The 27,054-nt window shown below is 35.4% G+C and overlaps 1 protein-coding gene across 3 annotated transcripts in view; it reads right to left on the bottom strand.

Moving 5' to 3' along the window:
* The window catches only part of FBXL5 (F-box and leucine rich repeat protein 5), a 61,487-nt gene that overhangs the window by 22,614 nt on the left and 11,819 nt on the right, over window positions 1-27,054 (bottom strand). For all 3 annotated transcript variants that reach the window (XM_027103302.1, XM_027103301.1, XM_027103303.1), the window contains exons 2-9: window positions 17,967-18,182; window positions 15,534-15,629; window positions 13,989-14,175; window positions 11,857-12,039; window positions 9,356-9,481; window positions 6,101-6,249; window positions 5,385-5,467; window positions 3,772-4,497 (exon numbers count right to left, since the gene is read on the bottom strand). In XM_027103302.1, the coding sequence (XP_026959103.1) occupies window positions 3,772-4,497; window positions 5,385-5,467; window positions 6,101-6,249; window positions 9,356-9,481; window positions 11,857-12,039; window positions 13,989-14,175; window positions 15,534-15,629; window positions 17,967-18,182 (1,766 nt within the window). The remainder of the gene's footprint in view (window positions 1-3,771; window positions 4,498-5,384; window positions 5,468-6,100; window positions 6,250-9,355; window positions 9,482-11,856; window positions 12,040-13,988; window positions 14,176-15,533; window positions 15,630-17,966; window positions 18,183-27,054) is intronic.

Here is a 27,054-nt window from a genome sequence, read left to right as displayed (position 1 = left end):
AAATTTAAGAAAAAATCGTTAATATGGTAACCTTTGTGGTTTGTATATTTTACCACAATTTTATTTACAAGGTACATACAAGCCCTAAAGCAAACACTAAATAAATGATATACTAACCAAGAGTAGAGATAAAACTGATACTAAAAGTACTGGGTTGGCCAAAAAGTTCGTTCATACTTTCCGTAAGATGGCTTTAGTAGGGCTTAGTCATATTTAAGTTCATTTGAAACAATTTTGTTAGATTGTCTTGTGACAGCTGTCATATCAGTGTGCATTTAAAAAAAACTTATCAAAAGTAGTGAATTTTTGTGTAGCCACTTAAAAATTGAAGATGGAAGAAAAAGCAACATTTTCGACATATTATGCTTTCTTATTTCAAGAAAGGTGAAAATGCAACTGAAACACGAAAAAAGATTTGTGCAGTATATGGAGATGATGCTATGACTGATCGAAAGTGTGAGTGGTTTGCGAAGTTTCATGCTGGAATTTCTTGCTGGATGATGCTCCACAGTCAGGTAGACCAGCTGAGGTTGATAGCTACCAAATGAAGACATTCACTGAGAACAATCAACGTTATACCATGCAGGAGATAGCCGACATACTCAAAATATCCAAATCATGAAAATCATTTGCACCAGCTTGGTTATGTTAATCGCTCTGATGTTTGGGTTCCACAAAAGTTAAGTGAAAAAAACCTTCCTGACTGTATTTCCGCATGCAATTCTCTACTGAAACGTAACAAAAACATTCCATTTTGAAACAAATTGTGACAGGCGATGAAAAGTGGATACTGTACAATAATGTGGAACGGAAGAGGTCGTGGGCAAGCAAAATGAACTGCCACCAACCACAACAAAGGCCAGTCTTCACCCAAAGAAGGTGATGTGTATATGGTGGGACTGGAACAGAGTCCTCTACTATGAGCTCCTTCCAGAAACCAAAAGGTTAATTCTAACAAGTACTGCTCCCAATTAGACCAACTCAAAAGCAGCACTCAACGAAAAGCGTCCGGAATTAGTCAACAGAAAACGCACAATCTTCCATCAGGGTAACACAAGACCGCATGTTTCTTTGATGACCAAGCAAAAACTGTTACAGCTTGGCTGGGAAGTTCTGATTCATCTGCTGTATTCACCAGACATTGCACCTTCAGATTTCCATTATTTTGTTCGGTCTTTACAAAATTCTCTCAATGGAAAAAATTTCAATTCCCTGGAACACTAAAAGGCACCTGGAACAGTTCTTTGCTCAAAAAGATAAAAAGTTTTGGGAAGATGGAATTATGAAGTTGCCTCAAAAATGGCAGAAGGTGGTGGAACAAAACAGTGAATATGTTGTTCCATAACGTTCTTGGTGAAAATGAAAAATGTCTTTTATTTTTACTTAAAAACCAAAGGAAATTTTTGGCCAACCCATACTTAATAAATCCAAAGCAAGTCAGGAAAAGACAAAACAAGAATAAAGAAAAGAGAAACAGGGGGAAAACAAACAGTAAGATGGTAGGCATAAATTTAACCATATCAGTAATTACATTAAATGCATATTGTGAAACCGAAAGATTAAATGACAGAATGTTTAACTGTAACACCCAACTATACATGCTATCTGCAAAAGATTCAAGAGCAGTTGCCTTGGATTCAAGGAGAAAAGGAATAGTTTGTACCGAAACAATAATGGCAATGTGAGGGGGCCAAAGAAGGCTGAAAATTTAAACAGGCTACTTCTACTCAATGACAGCCAAAATTTATTTTATTTCATTCCTATGAAAACCAGATAATGCTGCATGAAGACTACACACTACACTATATGTTCCCTATGGCTTCAATCTAGTTTAAAACTTTGATTTTCAACCTACATTTTTACAGTGAATGCTCTTTTAACAAGCCCCATAACCAACTTGCCAAAATTCATGCTACCCATCCCTGAATAAAACATAATGACTATTACAGAAGGATACACAGAATACTCCCCACTAGCAACTCTGGTCCCCCAAGTTGAGGTGAATGCTTGCACAAGTTGTATTTGTTCTCAAACCTGAACACCAGCTGAACTTATTAAGTTAACTGAAATACTTTTTAAACCAACAGAATAAATGCAAGAAGAAAGCTGTTTCTAAAAATCAAATTTGTAGTTTCGATTTCCTTAGCTTCTCTCCCAGGAAATGCACAGAAAATTCACTCTCTAACTTCATCCCAATCTCTACTTAAAAAAATGCTTCTTTTCAAGGCCTTTCCTGTCCATCAAATGTGAAGGAGCATTCTCTGTATTCTCTACCCCGTAGACATATTTCACTTTTCTTCAGAACATTCAGTCTGATATTACATCTTTATTGTCTTATTTCTACCATTAGATTATAAACTCTATGAAAGCAGGAAATTTGAGTCATTTATTCTGGATCCCGAGCAGCAGAAGAGGGCAAGTCACACAACAGATGCTCAATAAATATTTAAATGATTAAGAAAGACTCCTTCAAGATAATCTGATTAAAAGGAGTTGCACTTTTTAAAATCTGAGCTGCACTCAGATTGCAGCTTTTTTGATAAGCTACCAGTCCAAATAATATCAAGTAAGATAGTTCCTGTGTTCCCCATTCCCCAAATGAATTCTTCCCTGAATTCAAACTCTGTCATAGCCTTATTCCCCACTATTCCCCAATACACATCCTTCTCTACAACCAAACAGGAATACTCCTTTGAACATCCCCCACTGAGTTCAATTTAATCTGCTAAAGATCATACTTAAAAGACAAGAGGGGGTAATAGGCTTTATGTTGGATGAATTTTCATTGTTTAACATGCCTGACACCCCATTATTAAGGAGCCCTAGTAAAATTCAAGTCTATTACAGGGTAAAAGAGAAAACATAAAGTCAATTTCTGAAGGCTCATGCCACAGATAATCAAACAATTATTAACGCTGAGAACAACCGTAACAGCAAAATACCCTAACAACAGTTAAACAGTGCTTTACCGTGGGCTCAAATGATCCCTACTGCTTGGAATGGTCTCTTCTCCCTCTGCCACCTATCAAAATCCTTCATCCATCTTCAAGGTTCAATTAAGGGCCACCTCTTCATTACATTTTATCTTTTTTTTTTTTAAAGATTAAAAAATTTTTTTTGGATGTGGACCATTTTTAAAGTCTTTATTGAATTTGTTACAATATTGCTTCTGTTTTACGTTTAGGTTTTTTGGCCACGAGGCATGTGGGATCTTAGCTCCCCGACCAGAGATCGAACCCACACCCCCTGCATCAGAAGGCAAAGTCTTAACCACTGGACTGCCAGGGAAGTTCCTCTTCATAACATTTTCTGATCATTTGCTGCAACTGGATGAGAAGTCTCTCTCTCTCTCCTTTGATCCCCATAGAATCTTTAATTCAACATCCCTTAAAGGATGTACACAAATAATACACAGAATATAGTGTACATATTTTCTTCTGTTACAAGTCCTAGAGGGTAAAAACTGTATCTTATTCATCTTTACATCCACTAAAGCACCTTAGAAAATGTGTTGCATGTATTTATTGTGTTGTAAGTATTTATTAAACTTTTAAATTTATGTTCTTCCACATTACAAAGCAATTGAACTGACTGAAACTTCATGCTGAAGTTTTATCGTTCCAAAATTTTGCAGTAGGACAACTCTTTGAAGTGGTTAACTCTTTCGGTTAAATAAATCAGCTGAAAGGAATGACTTAGATTCAAAATTTTCCACTCCATTTGAGAATGAGAACATGCTCATTTCCTAATACTCTGCAACAGATTACTTACCTGAGACCATGGTCTGTGATCTGATAACATCCGGACAGACTGAGAAACAGAAGTACACGCCCAGTCTCTTGATCAGTTTTTTCACTCCCAGAGTAAATTAAGTCTGTTCCGCTAAGCAATCTAGTCCTTGATGCTTTTCTACACAATGCAGAAGACTCCGGGAGTGCTGACATAGTTCTTAAAGCTGTTCCTGTACAACAAAATGAATGACCGCAATACGCGAAGGCTGGAGAAGCACAATGCTGCTGCCAACAGACACTAGTCCTTAGTCCAACAATATCCTTACTGTAACAACCGGAGGAGGAACAACTAAAATTGGATGCTGTTTCCATTACACAAAGACTTTCAACATTTCTATGTCTCCATTCTACAGCATCTTCAATATCAGCCAAATCTTCAGCATCTAACATCCACACATAAGGAGAAGTGAAATTTTCAGAAGAAATAGGTTTAGTCCAGGGGTGTTCATTATCTATTTCTTCTCCGATGCCCTTGTTAGTTATATCGGGCAAACAAGCATACTGCTTGGTGGACTGCATGGTAATGTCTTTATTTTTCCAGGTAGTCGAAGCAATTTTGCTTGTTGAAGTTTTCAAAAGGCCACTCTGATGAGATGTCAAAATTCCAAGAGCTCTAGAAATCTTCTCTAGAGCCACATCTGTGATTTTTTCACATCCAGATAGATCAAGGTGCCGAAGACTCTGGCAGCAACCAAGCCAAGACCAACTATAATTAAGAGGTAACAAAACTATTAGTGGATATTGTTAAATTCTTCAAAAGATTTGATTATACGTAAGTAAATGGAAACTACAAGAAAGATTTTAAATCTAATATAATCAATCATTTACTGAATATCTGTTGTTAGGCACTACTTTAAATGCTAGGAATATGAAAAGACAATAAGAGTAATGAGGAACTAAGAGTATTGCTAACCCAAAAGAAGAGTAGGAAAGGAGAAGGGTATGGAAGGGAGAGACTGTTTTTCATCCTGAAAAATAACCAATAGAGGAAAGGCTCTACAGACATGAAAGAAAGAAAATAATAATTAGAGGAGAAAGATTCAGTAGAACAAGCTCTAGGAATTAGTAGAGAATTAGCCTTAGCCAGAGAAGAATACATTTCTCCCTCTGAAATTGGAAAAGAGGTGCTGATATAAATGCTAGGGTGGGAAACAGCAGGGCGAGGTAGAATAAGAAGGAAAGTAGCAGCATCCAAAGAAATAAAATCTGAGGGTTGCTTGAAGAAAGTGTTAAAATTTTAGAATAACTATGAAGAGGGAGCTTTGCCAAATGGTACTGGGAGCCCAACTGAAAATGAAAACTTCTTTAAAACACAGTACCAAGCTACATGGTTACACAGCAAGGCTCAAAAGCCTAGACACAGTACAAGATTATAAAGGTGATAGGATGATACATACATAAGTTTTGAATCAGCTGGGACCTAAGGACAAAAGCAAAGAATTGGAGGGTGCTACTACCATAACATGACCAAAATATGATAGTAGAAAGTAATAGTATGATTAAACTGTAATTATGTAAATGAAAAACTACAGAACAATTCTACTGATTCATAGTTAAGAAATCATTAAATTTATATATTCAAAATTAACTAACCTGTCAAATGCAGAATCTGAAATGTCAGTTTGGGTAAGATCCAAATGTTCCAAGTTAGGACAAAGCTCTAAAATCTGCCTAACCTAAGAGGGAAAAAAAAGTCACTGTGAAGATCTGCAGAATTTAGTTAGGTTAGAGACATAACTTTTAGTAAATAATATATAATTTTTAGTAAGTAATATAACCAGTGGTTCTCACACTTTTCTGCATGTAAAAATCACTTCAATTCTGCCTTACAAATATATATTGTGATGAAATCCCAGAAAATCTGTTTCAGTAATTCTAAGACTAGACCCAGGAAATTTACATTCTTAAGGAATACCCAAGAAGATTCTAATGTAGGATATCACAAGATAGTCTTTTATAAAACCATGATTTAATTTCACCTGCCCATCTTACCATGCCTTACACATTATAAACAATCATATAAAACTGGGCTTTATCACTTAACATCTGTGAAACTAAATAAACTGTTTAACCTCTCAGTCTATGTTTCCTTTTCTATAATATGAAGACAATGATATCTATGTACAAAGATTACTATGAGAACTGAAATGAAAAAAGATGAAAATTAGCAGTGTATGCCTACCCATGGGAAGGTACACTCATGGGTAAACTGTTATTTTTTTTTTAAATTAAACTCAGGAATAAGCAAACAAAATGTAGATTGTTGCTACTTTTTCTTAATACCTAAACTAGTGCTAATTTATACATACCATTTTGCTGGAAACTGCACAGCTGTACGCTAATACTAAAGTTTTTACAGAAGTACCAACATACGGTAGAACATTATGAATTAAGCCATGGAGTAAACGTTTTTCCATTTGTGCAATGCTGATGGCAATCGATTCCTCTGCAGACTCTTCTGTAAAATGAATTCAAAAGTCTAAGAACTTGATACACTAATTATGATTAGGCTACTCAAGGAATCACCAAATCATTAAATATGAAATACATTTTGCTCTCCTTTTAAACTCCCCTATATATGCAAAGCAAATTAAATGGACAAGTCCTCATTCGCCAGGACTTAATATTTATATTAACAGGTCTGACATCAACTAAAAAGAGACAAAAGAAAAAGAAAAAAGGTTTAAATGGGAATGAAAGGAAGAATTTTTTAACATGCTTCAAGGCTGAAGGTAATTTTCTTCTCAAGCTAATTATCAGAGAAAAGATAAAAATAACTCCAGTTTCAGGCACCGAAAAAATTTTGGAAAAATCTTTGACTACTTGAAGAATAGTGTAAGTTCTTCAAGAGAATATAGGATATCAAGAGGAAAATGAACCATAATAAAAATAATAAAAAGTATCATTCATTATTTTACATAAATATCAATAAAAGGGACACAGAGCTAGAAGAGATTTGAAACAATTAAGTTAGGCTGGTCATAATGAATCAAGCAACGAAAAGTACCTTAGAACTTTAAAGAAATTAAAAATGAGCATGGCTTTTGTTTTCTGCTTAATAACTTCTGTAGAGTTTAGATGTGTATAACAGGATGCACTACTGTAACAAGTAAAAAAAAAAAAAACCCTACAAACTCCAATTTGATATAAGGAAAAAAACACACTACACGAAAAAGAATGAACTAATAATTTTATCACCTTTCTCAGGATCCTATTGCTTTTTTGCTTACCCGAAGATCTAACTCAAATGTCTCCAAACATAAAACAGTTTAACAGGATAAGCTGAGGAAGTCTCATTTAAAACAAAACTGAGTGTAGCTGACAAAAGGAATATAAATAGAAACAATAATTCTGAATTTTTGATTGTTTCCATGTTTACAGATATTATTCTAAATTCCTCCTTTAGTTAGACATATATGTGAAATACAGGGATAAAAGTGACTTTTAGTGAACGCTATTTATTCTACTAAAATTTTATTTCCAAATGATTCTTTTGTTTCTGCGGCTCTCTCTATCTAAATGTGTACTGTTTACTGTGAAATCCTAAGAAAAAGAAAACTAAACATCCTATGAAGAATAATAACTTCTCTACAAGACTAGTAAAGACAGCTAAGCTGAAAAAGCACTAACATAGATGACAGATCCAAAGTTTACTCTTAGATACACTAAACAGCTAAACACATATATTACCTTAGAAAGGCTCCATCATTATAACCTTAACCTTTCCCTCTCAATATGAAAGAAAACAGCAGCAGTCTCTTTGTCTATCTTTAAGTGCTGAGATAAACACATTAAGTTTGATAAAGCCTTTAAAACTCAACACAGGTATTATGAATTGATTTTTTAGAATGGATAAATCAAGTCTTCCCTAAGGTGACATCTGAGTAAAGACCTTAACTCCTTGAGGTCTTTGCTCAAATTTCTCAAGGAACCTTAACTACTCAATCTATTGAAAATGGTAACTTCTTTCCTCTCTTCCTGGCACGCTTTTCCTTTATTTTTCTCCACAGCACTTAACATTATCTAATACAGTATATATTTTGCCTGTCTTTACTGTCTGCCTCCCCCTCCAAATTTTAAGCTAAACAAAGCCAAGGATTTTTTTTTTCCCATTTTGTTCACTGTTAACCTCATGCCCAGAAAGTGCCTGCCACAGGATAAGCAAATCACCAAATGTAACTGGAATAGACCTCCTCCTTACATGACAGCTTCCAAACATTTAAAACTATACCAAGGTGTTTTGCACCTTCATTTCATAAAAATAAACTTGCTGCTAAAACAATAATCTTTGTATTTATATTCCTTACTTTCCACAAGTTTAGTTCTTTTGCCAGACCAGCTTACTATAAGTGGGCAACTTATAAATAAAAAATTCCTACAGGTTCAGTTTTACGAAGTAGAAGAATATCTTATTAGTTTTTTTTTTTTTTTTACTATTTTCATCATCTTTTAATAATTAATCATTATCTAAAGTAACATCTAAGATAGAATTTGTGTCTTTCTCCTCCATATTCCCAAACAGCATCTTTCTGCACCTTCATTACAGCATTTTCCAATACATACCTTGATTAAGAATCATGTATTCTAAATTCTCCCATTTGTGAGTTCTTTGAGGGTAGGGATAAAGTCTTTGTCACCCTTGAATTCTCCCACGGTGCTTAATGAATGGCTACACCAGTTTATATAATCCCTTACCATTTACAAAGAATCTTCATATATATTACTTAATTCTATAACCACCATGTGAGGCAAGTGGCATGACTGTTTACAAATAAACAAACAGGTTCAACAGCGTTATGCTCCTTCCTCTGGGCCACAGACGACTCAATATATACTACTGAGCTGATCAAATAAAGTGGCCCTAAAAACACACTGTAAACTGCATAGCACTATAATGAATGTATATTATTTCAATAAGGAAAACAGTCATCATTTTCTGATTTTTTTAAAGCATTTAAATAAATATAAAAGCATATGGGAGGGCTTCCCTGATAACACAGTGATTAAGAATCCGCCTGCCAATGCAGGGGACACAGGTTCGAGCCCTGGTCCAGGAAGATCCCACATGCTGCGGAGCAACTAAGCCCGTGTGCCACAACTACTTAGCCTGCGCTCTAGAGCCCATGAGCCACAACTACTGAGTCCACGCGCCACAACTATTGAAGCCCGTGCACCTAGAGCCCGTGCTCCACAACAAGAGAGGCCACCACAATGAGAAGCCCATGCACCACAACGAAGAGCAGCCCCCACTCGCTGCAACTAGAGAAAGCCTGCGGGCAGCAACGAAGACCCAACACAGCCAAAAATAAATAAAAATAAATAAATAAATAAATCTGTTAAAAAAAAAAACATATGGGAAACAAGCCTATACACATTTAAAAATTACTTTAAACAGAATTTTAAATACGCTTACTATTCCATGAAAGTTTAGAAAGCAGTAGGCTTAAAAACACCAGGTTTTTTAGAAAACACAAAATACATAAATCCTAGCACCTAAGTACTTGTTAATGTAACAGTAATTATTAAAGCACCATGTAACAGTTTTAATTCCAGACACAGCTTACCAGATTCATCTATATCGGCATCTTCATCCCACTCCTGAAAAGCACGACTTTCATCTTTTCTATTTTTCACCCATTCCTCATCAGGTTCAGTATCAAGTTCAGTTGCAGGACCACTATACCAGTCACCTACTCAACAAAAAAACAAAAGGAACAAAATAAGATTAGATCGGCTACCATTACAAAAAAATAACCTATTTATAACAAAAATGTCTGCACACAAAAAATATGTGAGCCATACACAATGAGCCACCTATTGTTAGAAACAATTGTGGTTTAAAAAATTACATTTAAATAAGCACAGAATTCAATTTCAGACATACCAAAAAACTATGAAAAATAATTATCAACAGTCTTAACAAGAAATTTCAGAAATCACTGAAAACAACCTAACCTTTTTACCTACTGTGGCTTCACACTGGCTCCAGCAATACCCGCATTAACACAATTGCTAATAAACAAAAGGAAGCAAGACTTTCTGCTCAGTAGTGAATTAGCAATTCAGAAGTAGGTGGGAACAGAAAAAGGGAAAGATTAAGGTAAAGCTAAACCATAAATTTAAAGATCCTGGAGAATACGCTGCGATTAAATTACATGATTGTGAAGTGCAAGACAATGCAGAATTAATTTATTGAATTCCTAACGTTACATCTAAGTGAGGGCTCCTCAACCTTAACACCATTGATATTCTGGGCTGAGTAATTCTTTGTTGTGGAGTGCCTCCCTGTGCATTGCAGGGTGTTTAGCAGTAACCCTGGCCTCTACCCACTGGATGCCAGTGTAATACTCCAAGATGGGACAAAAATGCCTCCACAGGCATTTCAAAACATCCCCTGCAGGGGGTCAAATCAATTGTGATCAAGAATCACAGGAAACAAATACCATAAATAAATTAAATTACAACCATTTTTATTGGAACTTTTTGTTTACGCATATTAAAAACAGGAAAAAAAAGCAGCATATTTAATATCTGGTTAACTTCACAGAAATCTAGCATAGCATTATCATATTTGATCTTTATATCAAACAGTACCTAATTATGTATTACTACCTAATAAGTAATTCTTCATAATCAAAAATACATCTAATAAAAAAGTATGTGATATATCCATACCTGCCTTATCTGACTTTTCACTTAATATATTATCCTACAATAAGAAAAATTATTCCACATAAAAATAATAATTCTAATCATTTGGATCATATAAGTCTACCCAATACTCCAAATAGCTTCATGCAAAAAATATTATATATCTAACAAAAGCTTATTTAAAAGTGATACATATTGATATAAAAAATAAAACTATTTTTAAATCAGACTCACACTTTAATTATGTAAAAAATATATATTTCCATGTCCAAGTGACAAATTATAAAAAACTAAAAACAATTAATGTGAAATTTGAGGTACTCACCTAGAAAAACTTTTAATTCAGTGACAGAAGAATATATGCCATATTAGTTGTATTTATCCCATGACTGCATTATATGCTCATGAAAGCAAAACTTTCTTTAATTGTTCACATGTAAAACTAACTTACCACAATGAAATTAACTAATATGAAATTGTAATTTATAGAATGAGGCATTATTAATCACAAAAAAATATGCTAAAGACAAAAATACATTTAGTTATCTTGAGCTACTATCAAAAGGGAAACATAACAGTGACTCAACTTTAAATTTTATAGAATTAATTTATTTTTTATTTTTAAAATACTCATCTAATTATTTAAAGCTGTTCTGATAACCTATTAATTTTATTTTTAACGTTTTGTTATGGAAAATTACAAATATAGTCAAAAGTAGGAATAAGCAGCATTAAACAAGTAGCATAATGAACACCTATGTACTCATCACCTATCTTCACAATTATCGGGGCTTCCCTGGTGGCACAGTGGTTAAGAATCTGCCTGCCAATGCAGGGGACACGGGTTCGAGTCCTGGTCCGGGAAGATCCCACATGCCACGGAGCAACTAAGCCCGTGCACCACAACTACTGAGCCTGCACTCTAGAGCCCACAAGCCACAACTACTGAAGCCCGTGCACCTAGAGCCCATGCTCCACAACAACAGAAGCCACTGCAATGAGAAGCCCATGCACCACAATGAAGAGTAGCCCATTTGCCACAACTAGAGAAAGCCCGCAAGCAGCAACGAAGACCCAACGCAGCCAAAAATAAATAAAATAAATTTATGAAGAAAAAACAATTATCAACATTTTGCCAATTATTTTTCGTTCCATCCCCAACTTATTTCTTCCTAATTATTTGAAAGGAAATTGCACACATCACATAATTCACTCATGAATACTTCAGAATTGTTAGCTTTTAAAAAATGTATACAAAGACATATAATCTAACTAATGAAACCTATTTTTAGTCAACCTTTCAGAGTTTCCCTCCCTGGCCTTGCTTATTAATGTCTATGAGTATATACTTAAAAAAAAAAAAAAAAACAGATTGAAATATTTTTAAAACAAACTAAGCATCCCATTTACCTACCTCTGGCCCAATGAACAGGGTAAAGATGTTTCCAAAGTGATCCAGTTTTTGCCAGCTGAGACCATTTAGTGCTTACTTGACTGCATCGACATAATTCTTGAGGATTAAGATAACTGAAAATTGACAGCATTACCTCAGGAGGAAGATGAGTTATACCTGTGGATTGTTCTGACACTTCCGCTTCTGAAATAAAAAAGAAAACCTTTAACATAAAAGGCTCTAAGAGCAAATGCAGTAAGAAATTACAATCACATTTCTATAAATAAAATCCAGTGCCTAAAGCCCACTCCTTCCTGCTTGCAAGATGTGAAAAGGAAATAACATGGATTAGAGGTAACATGGAGATGTTAAACTTGTTAAGAACCTGTAGGGTTAAACTATCGTGGTCCAAATCATACTTCATCAGTGGGAGCTACAATAATGAACACAGGATTTACTTCCTCTTACAAAGGCGTCGCAGAAAATACAATACTCACTTTGTAGCATAAGAAGCATCATTTGAAAAAGGAACCCAACAGGTTATACAGCTTTAAGTCAGCAAGTGTAGAGTCAGTCAAATAATGAGAAATCCAGGGCATTTTTAATGATGCACACAAATCTCACAACGTTTTCCATTCATGCATTACAACTCCTGTCAGCATGTTCCTTGTGTTCCCTCTTTGATTTTCAGGTTTCATGTAAGAACTCTGAAATCTGACCTCTATAACATTTAGGTGCCTCAACCTTATCCTATTTATGAGCCAGCTGAGACAATATAATGTAAATATTTCTAATGCTGGTATACATTTATCAGGAATCTTTTGTCAGCAGCTAATATAGAAAACAGTTATTGGATATCCAATTTCCTATAATGGGTTATTTCAGTAGCAACTTTCCAAAGGAAAACTGCAAATGAGGTGTACAATAAAGAATATAAAATATAAAAGTTTCATCATTAATGTACTAAAAAGAATCTGAGTACCTTATATATTTGATTTGTCTTCACAAAGCAACTTAAATATAGAAATGCTATGATGAATTACTTTAACCTAACCCTTTACAAATGGCAAATATTTTAAACATAATACAGCTATAATTTACTTTGAAGGAGTGGGAAAATTCAATATAGTAAGTGTGATGCTTTTAAGTCCCATGTTATAATTAAAATTAAACCAGATACAACAGGTCCTGACTTGATGTCTAAAGCACAAGCTGCATTTCAGAGTGAAGCACACAAGCTTTATGGGTTTAATTATACCTTAACCTATAAAAACAATTTTGTTCCAACATGCATCTCACCTACTTTATTAAGTAAAAATAAGAAAAAAGGACCAATTTCAAACACTTTCAAGCAATTTTAACAGGAATGCCATTGCTATTTCTCATCTAGCAAAAGCAAAGGAATTTTTACTAGCCTCAGGATGCCAATAATTTTATTTAATGATGTTTTAAAAGGCAAAGCTATCAAACAAAAGAAAGAATAAAAATGAGGAAGTAGTCTATCAATAAAAAAAGCAGAGATATTTTATTTACATTTGTCATTTGTTTTCTCAAAGTAACTATACATAGAAAAACTATGCCTCTCATACTCACTCCCCTGTGTATTCCTGGATATAAGCTAAGAGAATGAGAAAGGGTAGAGATAAAACTATAAGCATTAAATGATTTTGAAAACTGATTTTTAAAAAAAAGAAAAAACAAGGAAGGATAAAAACAGCCACTATGGTCAGTGGAGCTCAGAAAATTGGATGACACTGCAAAAGTGCTCTCTATATGGTAGTTTTCAATAATTTTGATTGGCCAAAATAATAATAAGTATTAATAATAAAATATTATTAAATTATCATTATATATTTATATATAAATAATATTGATAGTTATTCTTACTAATCAAAATTATCATTATTATTATATATATAAACTCCTTCAAGAAACACTATACTGCACATGGCCCAAGTATATGAGCTGTTAAATTATCATAGACAATACTAAATTCTAAGATAGAAACTACTGTCCTCAATTAAATTTACTATACTTGAAAACAAATGGCCTAAATTATTCTTCAAACAAAATATAAAGGTCATATCAACAAGAAGTAAATGGCCTTGGAACGAATAAATCGCTAGCTAGCTATCTAAACATATGACTCTCACCTTTATCTGACTTTTCATCCACAGAATATTTAAAAAACTTCTGCCGCTCCTCAGCTTGATTCCATAGGCTAAGACCTCTAAGGAGTTCTGCAGTATCCTTCTGAGAGCAGTGTTGTGCAATCACTTTCTTTTTAATATCCTTAAGCTCTTCATAGGTAAAATATTCCATTAACATGGGCTGAAAAACCTAAATTAAACAAAATACTCATAAGGAAATATGCTTAGTTTTGTTTTACTCTACATCTTTTAAAGTATTAATGGCTCAAGTGTAGTATTATGACCACATATTTGGAAAACATAAAAATTTAGTTGTTACCACCAAGTTAGTTTACCCAAAAATTGCAAAGAAGAATACCACCACCAAGATCCTTCTTTCTATGGCTTCTCCACTCATTCTCGAAACAATTTAAAAGCATCCAAACCAGAAGGTCCTCCTGTACAGAGCTTATCATACACTCTAAATCACTCTCCTATGGTAAGACATTTAGGTCAGGTAACTGCTTTCTGCTACTACAACAACTGACCTCTACCCAAACAGGGCCTCTAAATCATATGAGAACCGTACCCAGTATACTGCCAACCATAAAAGTCAAAGCTCTACTGATACCTTCAACTATTCAATATTATCTAGGAGATTTCTTCCTTGAAACAGATGCTTAGTCCCAACCTCCAACTGACAGAATTAGAATCTTTAGAGGTGGAGCCAAGGGCTTTTTTTTTTTTTTCTTTGCTCCATAGATAATTTTGATGTGCATCACAGGTTAAGAAACACTGCTCTGGTAACTCAGTGGTTTCACAGCTGGTTGCATATTTGCATATTACAATGACTTGGGGAACCTTTAAAATATATCCATGTCCATTTCTATCTCCCACCTGATTTAATTGGTCTGGAAAGGGCTTAAAAGTAGATTTTTTTTAAATGGCCATCTGATTATAAGGTAAAGCTTTTTTATAGTGAGAATCACTATAATAACTGATTTACAGCTGAACAAGAATCCAGTTCCTCATAAAATATTTTTTCTATTCCTTACCCTGATACTCATCCCACTTTAGAGAAAGAAGAGAATGAGAAAATGTTTTGCTCATCCACTTCAGGGATATCCTAATACATGTGCACTAGTTATAAGACTGATAAGTTTAACACCACCATTTAATTACTAAAATCCACTACTAAAAAAAGAACACTAAAAATTCTTTAAACTTAGAATGCAAATACAGAAAACATTAAAAAGTTTAAAGGATCTTCTAAAGGTTCAGAAAAGACATTAGGGTAGCATAAAAAGTTAACAATCAATACAGTGCCATCCACATAATAAGAGAATAAATATCTTTTGAGTAAATGAATTAAATCAATCACTCAGTCAATGAAAAGCAACAAACTCTCTAAGGAAACAAAATTAATGCTTTTTTTCCTTGGGTTTTTCTTCATTTTCTAAAAAGATCTGGAGGTTTATCTTCCTATGTATTATTTTGAAGACTCAAAGGAAAAATAACATTTCTCCAATTTTATAAAGCAAAATCACGAAGAGGAAAAGTTATGCTTACCTCCTCTTCCTCTTTCATGTGAGGAAGAAAATCTCTTGTAAAAGCCTCCAGTCTCTCTTTCAACTGTTTTGCATAATTTAACTGCTCATATTCATTCTAGAAACAAACAAAAAAACTGTATTCTATAAAAATTTCGCTTCATAATTTATACTGTATCTGATCCTAGAAAGTCAGTGTGAAGTGTAACTTGAAACGTCAGGGTAAAAAATTAGACTAACAAATAGCAAAATGGTCTCTGTACTTTTCTAAGTATAAAAGATGGCCTCAAAACATCTCTTAAAAGAACCTTTAATTCCTTTAGTAATGTGATCTCATACTTCTTTTTAAAAATGTCATAAAAAGTCTAAAAATAGCAAGTATTTGATCAAAACTTCTACTGATTTCTAATGCACATTTATACAATTTCAATGTGTCCGTTTTCCAATTAATATACCTCTGAGCAGTTCACAAGTGCCCATTGGACTATATCATTACAGAATCCCTTTAAGGTCATCTAGTGTATCCTCTACTAAACAATTCAGAATACCTGTTACATTATCCTGAAGAAGACCATCTACACTTCTAAAGGCAAGGAGCTCACTGTACCTTGAGGTAAATCATTCTAACTCTGCACAACAGCTAAAGAGTTCTTCCCCATATGAACTATGGTCATATCTCCCTGTAACTTATCCATCACTTCTGTATCAGCCCTCTCAACTTAGTACATGTGGAAAATTCACAAAATAATGAAACTTTTAAAATGTGGGAATATCTTAACCCTGCTGAGTCCTCTCTAGTCTCCTCCTTTTTTAACTAATTTATTAAACTGCTTCCCAATAGTCTATCCAATGTCCTATTCTCTTAGGATTTTACACATTTTCCTTAAGCATGCCCAAGTGGCTTCCATTTCTACTTACATGCTGATAATTATCAAATTTGCTTTTCCAAACCAAATTACCCTTCCAACCTTGAAGCGCAACTAATGCCACCTCCTACTTATAAATGCCCACCTGGACTGCACAAGCAGTTCAAACTCAACCTGCCCATAATGGATCTTTTTAGCCTCTTCTATATTCCCTAGAAAGTCAAGCTCAATTCTCACTCTTATTTCCTTTCTCTTTCTCCTTTCCTCCTTCCTGTATATGCAAGCACTACCTTCTATCAATTTTATGTCCTATATTACTTTCAAGTCTGTCCCTTCCCTTCTGTCTCCACTAGTTACTACTTCAGTTCTGATCTTAATCATTTTATTGAATAGGTAATACATGAACATGATATGGAATTCAAACAGTACAAAGGAGTATTCAATAAAAAATAAATCTTCCTATACCATCTTCCCTCCCAGTACCCTATCCCTACCCAATCTCCTACCTCCCCACCAAATAGCTACTGTATATTCTTCTGGAGACTATTACAATAATTTTTTTATAACAATCTTCCTACTTGAGTCTTTTTTTTCCCTTCAATCCATCATCTTCCCTACTTAAGAACAGTCTTTCTACAACACAAATCTATCAATGAAAGGTTCATGGTGGTTTGACAGAGTTACAACTTAAGTCTATGTTTCACCAAGCCAAAAGGGGGACAAATGAAGACCAAATATCCTATAATACGTAAATATAATTAATAGGGAAATTTCTCTACACCATTATCCTAAACTACACCCCAAAATATCTTTAATTTTACGTCATACAACTAAAAATTATTCTTTGTAACCACCCCTACGGCCCTGTTCATTCTAAGTAACAATTCTACCTTTAGTCACCAATAACTGCATTTACTACAGATTTCTTTTAAGAGTTCAGCAAATGTTATCAGAAAGTAAAATTTGTACAGTAATTGAAATTTCAACTTACAAAAACACCTTTAAGATTTGGAGAGCAGCATTCATGATAGAATTTTACATATGGTAACAAAGAGGTAACTGATAAAGATTCTCATCAAACCTGAGCCAGGATCCACTGAGTCTTCTCAGCCAGGCCCTGACCTTGAGCTCTGTCCTTGGCCCACTTAGTCCAGTTTTACCAAAATCATCCTGAATCAGTCTATCAACCCCACCACTACCACCCTTGGCATTTGATAACCCTCAATATCTAACCACCCTCAATATCTTGTCACCTTGGTATGCCTTCAGCAAAAGGAAGCAAGAGTCAGTCTAGCAAGAATCTCCCAGCCTTGATGTTTCCTCTTAGTAATTTTCCTGACCCTCACGTCTGCTCCCTGGCTATAAGAATTCAACCCAATCTCTCTCTCCTACTGCAAAACCCCATTGCAGTAATCCCTTGAATAAAGTCTTCCTTACCATCTTTAACAAGTGTCAGAATAATTTTTTTTCTTTAACATACATTTACTATACTATAGTAACATCATTTACTATAAAATGCTAACAAGTTTTGCCAATGACATATCAGAAGATGGCACAAGCTGTGATAAATATCCATTTTTGCAACTCACCTTAACATTCTTCAGACCTTTTTCAAAGAGGCTAAGCATCTCAGAGAGTTTATTGTCAGAATGCACATTATAAATGGTCTGGCTGCGTTGTTGAAGCAAACCAATAATGTATTCGTTTTCAATCTGCTCATGCATTTTGAACTCCTTAAAAGTAGCATACAGAGACTGCAGAAGAGCACGGAAATCATTGTTGTTGGAAAAGTTGGTTTTAGAAAGCTGAATAAAAATTTAAAAAGAAAGGCATAATAAATACATGCAAATATGCACCAATAGGAAATACTCAAATGCATTCCTATCTAGTTTTGTACGTATCAAAATACCTCCCTTATACTTTGTTAAAGTAGGAAAGGAAATCATAAAAAACAAGTTATAATGGTATAATAAAAAGTACCCCAGGCCAGGAAGATGTTGGTTTGAATTCTGAAGGAAAGGATGTACGCACCAACAAAACAGTTTCTTTAAATAAAAGAGATTAAACCAGACTCCCTCGAAACCTAAAATTCCACTACTCTGTGCACATACTAAATACAGATACTCCATAAAGTTACATATAAACATTAAAAGAGCTGTGTTAGGATAATGTGATGCACTTTTTTCTTTGTTCAAATGTTCTTTATGCTATTATACTACTTTTACAATGTAAAAAATTCAAAAACTTTCTATTATAATTTGTTTAAACTTTAATATCAAGATGAGTCTGATCTGTTCAGAAAACACTGACTAAGCTACTAGAACATTATTAGATAATTTTATAAGAATTTTTTTTTTTTTGGAAAACACTTAGCAGTTTATACAAGGATCACATACTTCCTAGAGTGGAAGCACTGCAATAGTACAATGTGAAAAACTTGTACATCGGGGCATGAGAAAGTAAATGCACTTGAAGGAAAGATAAAAATCAATGAAAATATAAAGAAATATATACACTGTCATTTTCTTTAATTCTACTATTCAACAAGAGAAAATGACTATTCTGATATAATTTTATTTTTTTACATTTAATGTCAAGTTAAATTCTCATGTTCAAAGCATATATATTATCGGGAAACTCGATTCAAGATGAAGTTCAAAGTAATATTCAAACCTTCTATTACCTCCACTGTCATATTAAATCTATCTTCTATTATGTCAATTCCAGTTTCAAAATTCATTTTAAGAGGAAAAATCTGATTAGGTTAAAAACAACAGACAGTAAATGGAGAAAAAGAAGCTACAAACACCATACTTCCTAGACTTGTTCTGTAAAGTCTGATGTAGTATTCCTAAAATGGAGAAGAGTCTAAGGTGTCTTAATTGCCTGTTCTGGGCAGGAACAGTCAGCTCATGACAAAGCATCAGAAAAGACAACAAACTCCTAAAGCAAGACTATTCCACTATATAATTTAACCAATGATCTACTGTAAAAGGCAGATGGATTGGGTATGAGTCATTTACAGAAAACCAGACCTAGACCCAGATTCTCTAGGATTAGGGTCCAGTCCTACCATTTATTTAGCTGTGTAACCCTGGGTAAGCTACTTTTCTCCTTCAATGTCTTAGTTTCTTCCTGGTGTTAAATGGGAATAATAAAACCGCCTGTACTTCATATGGTTGCTGTGAGATTTAAATGAACTGGTGCTAAATAAACATTTGCTAGCATTACTTTGAAAATTAATCATTCATTTGTATAAATTCATGGGGTTTTTTTACCCTATTCAAATATTTAATGAGCAGTTATTATAAGCCAGGCACTGTTTCTGGTACTTGGGATACCTCAGTGAACAAAACAGACATCTCTGCCTTTACAGAGTTTACAATCTAGTGAAATAAGACAACGAACTGTAACCACAATAAATAAATTATCTATGGGTTGGCCAAAAAGTTTGTTCCGGTTTTTCTGTAAGATGTTATGGAAAAACCCAAACAAATTTTTTGGCCAACCCAATACAACAGGGGTTAGCAACTTTTCCTGTAAAGGGTCAGATATATTAAGTTTTTTGTGTGTGAGGTATACTGTCTGTAGCAACTATTTAATTCAGTTGTTGTAGCACAAAAGTAGTCATATGAATGACTGTGGCCGTATTCCAATAAATTTTATTTACAGACACTAAAATTTAAATTTTATGTAACTTTCACATGTCATAAAATATTATTCTTTTTACTTTTTCCAACTACTTAAAAATGTAAAAACCGTTCTTAGCTCCTGAGCCATACAAAAATAACAGACAGGATGGATTTGGTTAAACCAAGGTTGTAGATTTTATCCTAAGAAATGCCACACAAAATCACAACAAAATCCACTAGTGGCTAATCTCAGCAAATACTATCGTGTGGCATTATATTAAAAAAAAAGTTAAAAATAAGTCAGTAGAAATAAGAGGTAAATTAAGCATTAATAATGGCCATAAAATTTTTTAAAACAAAAAGGATGGCAAAAAACTAAATAATGTCCTCACGTGAGTTATGGAAAATAACATCATAAAACACATCCAGGAAGTTCTGCATACAGTCTCACTGGACTATTAGAAAATCCTTCGGATTTAATAACAAGCTAAGGTAAAGGCCAGGTTCATGCTACAGACTGAGAACCAAATTAGACAAAAGGACTCTCCATTATGCATAGAGTTAATCCCGCAGAGTGGTTAAAAGTGCTGACTCTGGAGCCAGACTGCTTAGGTGTGAATCCATCTCTGCCATCAAGTCACTAAGTTGCTATGTACCTCACTCAATTTCTTCATCTGTAAAATAAGGCTAATAATATTAACTACCTAATAGGGTTCTTGTGATGATTTAATAAGTTAACATATTTAAAGAACACGGAATATAACATATATAAGCCTACTTAGGTTTTTCTGTTATTCCTATATTTAACCCAAACAAAACTATCATTAGAAGTCCTTATCTACCCAGGTCAGTTTTTCTCCACTTGAAAAGAGCAACTGTTTTTAACCTGGTACCTAAAGTCAGTAAATTTAGCAGTGAAAAGAATAACCTGAGCATACACAGTTTAACTTTTAAAAAATTTGTGTATATGAATCATTTTTTTAAATTGTTTACCTCTAGAAAGTTATTCAATCATAGAGACTTGATTGAGAAAAAAAATAAACCTAGACCCTAATAATATCTGGGACATACTGAGGCCTAGAGCGTGCTAGGTACTATACTAAATATTTTTAGATATTATTTAATTCTTAACAACAATCCTAGGAAGTAGATGTTATAATTCCCATTTTATAGGTGAAAACCCTGAAGCTCAGAGAAAATAACTTACCCAAAATCATACAACTGGTAGACAACAAAACAGAGGTCAACTCTCTATGACTATAAAACCTACTTACCTTCCACAAGATGCAATGTTAGTCCTAATCATAAAGCTATCTCTTCAGAGCCAACAGAGTAAATTGTCAGAAAGAATGCTTGCTCTAAAATATTAGTTCTCTCCAGGGGTTCGATTTTGCCCCCCAGGAACTAATGGACAAGGTTTAGAGACTGCAGAAGCACTACTGCCATCTTAGCGGGTCAATGGCAGGGACGGACTAAACATTCTACAATGCCCGGGATAGCAGCCCCTATAACAAAGAACCGTCTGGCCCAAAATGTCAACAGTGCTGCAGTTGAGAAATGCTGCCCCAAAGAAGTGTTTTTTCAAACATGTTTAACCATGACCTTTAGTATGAAATATAGCACAATCCAGACACACACACCACAAACACTTCAAACAAATTTCAGGAAACAATATTTCCCTCCCTCATCTGTGATGTACTCTATCATTTACTTTTCCATTTCTTTTTTTTTTTGCTGCACCACACAGCTTGTGGGATCTTAGTTCCCCGACCAGGGATCGAACCCAGGTCCACGGCAGTGAAAGCCCATGTCTTAACCACTGGACCACCAGGGAAGTTCCCTCATTTTTTTAATGTTATTTCTGACCCACAAAATTGATTCCATGACCCACTAATGGGTCACAGAACACACTTGGAAAAACACTGTTCTACAGTAAGATTATAAAAGTTCCCAAGTGACCTATAAGTGTGTATTGTCTGATGCCTAGCAGATTCAACAAGGAACCTACATAGAACAGGATACACATAATCAACAAATAGTAACAATCAGTAACATGGTATCTCCCATATTTTAAAAGAATTTATAACTGACTTTCTGGGACTTCCCTGGTGGCGCAGTGATTAGGAACCCGCCTGCCAATGCAGGGGACACCGGTTCGAGCTCTGGTCCGGGAAGATCCCACATGCGGTGGAGCAACTGAGCCTGTGCACCACAACTACCGAGCCTGCGCTCTAGAGCCCTTGCTCCGCAACAAGAGAAGCCACCACTTGCCGCAACTAGAGAAAGCCCGCGCGCAGCAATGAAGACCCAACACAGCCAAAAATAAATAAATAAATTTATAAAAAAAGAAAAGAGTATCATGTAAACAATTTTAAAAAAACCGATTTTCTGCCTCAGACATTCTACAACTTAAAATCATACTTACAGCCTGGCTTCAAACTGATTTGAAGCTGTGTGCCACTTAAAGACTAGATATTAAGTTCAGAAGCAGATATGAAAAACTGCATAACAAAAACTCAAATACTATTACCCCAAATAAGTTTTTACTTTTTCTCTCCTCGGTCAGACAATGCTTTCATTTAAGCGAGGGAGATTTACACTCAGGGAAGAAACCTTAACAACTATCTGCTCAAACTAACTTACAGATAGAAAAACCTATGATCCACAGGTGAAATGTTCTGCGTAAAATCATATAGCTAGTAGTAAATAGCAGAACCAGTAAGGTAATGCAAAAAACATGGGCTTCAGAAAGGAAACAAATTCTAAACGTTAAAAATTCGGGCTCCCCTAATTACTAGTTGAGTGAGTTGGGTAAGTTACTTAACCACTAAGTCTGTTTCCTCATCTTTAAATAAGGGATAATACTTGTCTCACAGGGCTCTTGTGAGGGTTAAAAGTAAGTAAGCATGTAGTAAGAACTCATTAAATTCCCTTTTCCTTCCTCTCCTTAGCTCTCAATTCAAAACATATTCTCTCCAATAACCCAATGCCAGTCAATAACAGTTTTTACAGGTATGCAGAGGAACAGAAAATCGAGGAAAACTAAATGAATTCTTCATAAAGCTATACTCATTCAATTTTTGAAAATAATCTATTCGAATTATTCTGAGCTTATTTTCTGCCTACGGCTTTGCTCACTAAATGTCCTATCTTTATAAAATGATAAAGTAGATGGCACTTCAGGTAATATCCTTACCTGAAAAACCTGGGCACTCCATAAAGCCTCCACCACTTGAATTTTTTATAGCTGGTTTATTGTACAGTCTGGAAAGCTCTGTCCTATGCACATCTTTACAACCATCACCTACCTTGTTCTCAGAAATCAGTTCAAAGAGACTGTAAGCCCACTCCTGACACTTTAATGTAGAGCTGACCAAATACCTCCCTTTGCTCCCACTAACGGGCATTTGGATTTCCATCCTAGCACAAATGTGTGACTGTAATCTCCTAAAGGAATAGGAACTACATCTCGCATGGCCAATACAAGCTACTACAGGGCCAAGTGTCAGTAGAAACTCCATGCCCACTGGCAGAATTAATGTTGTCAAGTTTTGAGGATTAGAGGAAAAACTGAGGAATTGGAATAAACTGGAAAAAAGGATGTGATCCAATGTAAATATTGCCTAAAATCATCCTAATTTGGAAGGTCAGTGAATTAGCGAAAGATTTCATTATAGACTGTTACCAGAAAATTTTTTCAGAAACTACTCTGGTTTTATACGAAGAAAATTAAACTAGGAATCATGATCCTGACTTGGGTTTCCATCTGGATCTATCACTAACTGCTTATGTAAACTCGGTCTAACTAATCTAGCCCTACAAATCCCCAGCTATAAAACAGAAATATCTCTGCCTTTACGTACCTAAAAGGACTGCTGTCTGGATAACAACAGTGAAAAATCTTTCTATAAAACCTTTTATAAATGTAAAAGGAAACCCATGAGCAAAGTATTAAATTAGATATAATACAGCAATATTTAAAATGGCCCACAACTTAATGGGCTTCCCTGGTGGCGCAGTGGTTGAGAATCTGTCTCCTAATGCAGGGGACACGGGTTCAGGCCCTGGTCTGGGAGGATCCCACATGCTGCGGAGCAACTAAGTCCGTGAGCCACAACTACTGAGCCTGCGCGTCTGGAACCTGTGCTCCGCAACAAGATAGGCCGCGATAGTGAGAGGCCCACGCACTGCGATGAAGACTGGCCCCTGCTTGCCACAACTAGAGAAAGCCCTCGCACAGAAACGAAGACCCAACACAGCAAAAATAAATAAATTAATTAATAAACTCCTACTCCCAACATCTTCTTTAAAAAAAAATGGCCCACAACTTCAGAATTATTCTAAATAAACTAGTCTAAGCACGTAAATAATTGTTGTTGCTAATAAATAAATGTATGCTTCTAAAATATATTGTACTTGAAAAGTCAATATTCAAAATAAAACTGACTTCTTTATAATTACTGGGCATTCAGAGTCAACATATAGTATACGATGAAATAACATATTTTGTATCTTTTTCGTTTAAGTATAAAAGCTAGTTCTCATTTTGTAAAGTTTTACTATATGCTGTTTGGGCTGGATACCCGTGGTCTGTACAGGCAAAACATGGTAAAGGCAAAAGTTGAGGGCTTCCCTGGTGGTGCAGTGGTTAAGAATCCGCCTGCCAATGCAGGGGACACGGGTTCAAGCCCTGGTCCAGGAAGATCCCACATGCAGTGGAGCAACTAAGCCCATGCACCACAACTACTGAGCCTGCGCTCTAGAGCCTGCGAGCCACAACTACTGAGCCCGCATGCCACAACTATTGAAGCCCACATGCCTAGAGCCCATGGTCCACAACGAGAGAAGCCACTGCAATGAGAAGTCTGCGCACCACAACGAAGAGTAGCCCCTGCTCGTGGCAACTAGAGAAAGCCCACGTGCAGCAATGAAGACCCAACGCAGCCAAAAATAAATAAAATAAAAATAAAATAATTTTTAAAAAAAGTTGAGATGCCAAATGAATAAAAACATATACTCCTTTAAGACAATTTAGCCATTATAAAATACATTTTTCCCCTTTAGCTCCCAAAGGACATCCTAGGAGAGATTCCAATTAACTATCAGTATCAAGAAGGAATCCGGATGTATAATTCCTACGCAGTTTTTTTTCCCCTAAATCACCTTGGTCTCTGATCCACACTTCAGAAAATTGGAATTTTTAATCTTCCTGATGAATTTATACAACAATCTCATTAACTACATCTAATTAACTCAAAATTAGTGATAATTTTAACTTCTGCTATGTCAAATTGAAAATGCTTTCCTAGTTATTTCAAAAGGGGACATTTAACTACCAAAAAGAATCTTATTTGACTCAAATATTGTTTTTAAAAAGGGCACTGTATTTTCAAAATTTGTTCTAACATTCTCAATCACCAGGTAATGACACACAACATTAGTGACTGACTTCTTCAATTTTTTAAATACGCTGGTTAGTCTAGCACGTAGCTAAAGTTGTGATTCTTAACCATTTTGGGAGGGTCACAATCATTTGGAAACCTGATGAAAGCCACAAACCTCCTAGAAAAATGTACACATGCACCAAAATTTCCATAACAATTTCAGGTGGTCCTGGACCACCTCTCCCCAGTCTAGAGAGAAGACCTCAAATTCTATTATTCCTCATTAACTTTCCCTTTTTGGTTCTGAGAAAGTAAAAAAACCTCCCCATTTTTTTCTTTCCTGCAATTAAAGGATACCGTCAGAATAACTAAGTTCAAAAGCCAGAGCAGGTAAAAACACTACAGTAAGCTAACTCAAAAATCTAGGGCTTCCCTGGTGGCACAGTGGTTAGGAATCTGTCCACCAATGCAGGGTACACAGGTTCGAGCCCTGGTCAGGGAGGATCCCACATGTCGCGGAGCAGCTGGGTCCATGCGCCACAACTACTGAGCCTGCACTCTAGAGTCTGCGAGCCACAACTACTGAACCCGCGTGCTACAACTACTGAAGCCCACGCACCTAGAGCCCATGCTCCGTGACAAGAAGCCACCGCAATGAGAAGCCCGGCCGCTGCAACAGAGTAGCCCCCGCTTGTGGCAACCAGAAAAAGCCCGCGTGCAGCAAAAAGACCCAGTGCAGCCAAAACTAAATAAATTAAACAAATATATATATTTTTTAATTCCAGAGTTACACAGCTTAACTAACGGCTTACCCATTCATTATGTTTTTCCTGGATAAGTGTTCTCACCCTTGGCTTCACACTGGACTCACCTGGAGAGCTCTAAATTATACTTGATGCCTGGGTCCCAGCCTCAGAGATGCTGATTTTAGTGACTTGAGCATCAGCATTTTTAACAGCTTTAGGGTGATTCTACTGAGCAAACAAGGTTGAGAACCACTGTCCTAGACTGCCGTGGTATTTAAACCTGTATCTGAATCGGGTATTGTTAATTTTCAAAATGGAGGGAGGGAAAAGATGGTTGTGGATGCTTTTTAAGTGTGGCCTGGCACTGAACACGGGGCATCCTCCAACCACCTCATGGGCTATAAGAACACCTCTTTTCTCGCAACAGCGGTTCTGCTTAGTGCTATGTAATTTCTGAAAGTTCATCAAAGTTGATATCCATGCTTAAGCAATAGGTCTTTAAATGCTTTTTGTTTGGTTCATTTCTACATGAAGCAGGATTGCCTGAAGTTCTCAGAATATCCGTATGTGGACTCTACCCAACATAAATTTTTGACAAAAACGTGGACTCAAAAAGCATTAGCAAACAGCCCTGAACTATCTCCACAAAAGTGCTTTTTCAGCTTATGCTGCACCAATTAAGAGTGCAAAAAGGTTCTCGCAGTTAAATCAACTTGTTCCGAAGCCCTTTTATTCGAGCCCACGTAAAGAATTCCAACAGAGAATAGCTGTCTTATAACAAAATCGACATCTAGTAAACGCTCCGGACAATAAAAGTTGCAAGGAAAAAGATGACCACAAAAGAAGAGAGAAGGTTCTCTGGTTCGTAAGCCACGAAACCTGAGTTTTCTCCCAAATCAAACCAGAGAAAAGCTG

The sequence above is a fragment of the Aethalodelphis obliquidens genome, unplaced genomic scaffold (assembly GCF_003676395.1).
Source record: "Aethalodelphis obliquidens isolate GAN/ISIS:26980383/991018 unplaced genomic scaffold, ASM367639v1 scaffold6, whole genome shotgun sequence".
Classification (NCBI taxonomy): Eukaryota; Metazoa; Chordata; class Mammalia; order Artiodactyla; family Delphinidae; genus Aethalodelphis; species Aethalodelphis obliquidens.
This window is presented reverse-complemented; position numbering and strand designations above follow the sequence as displayed.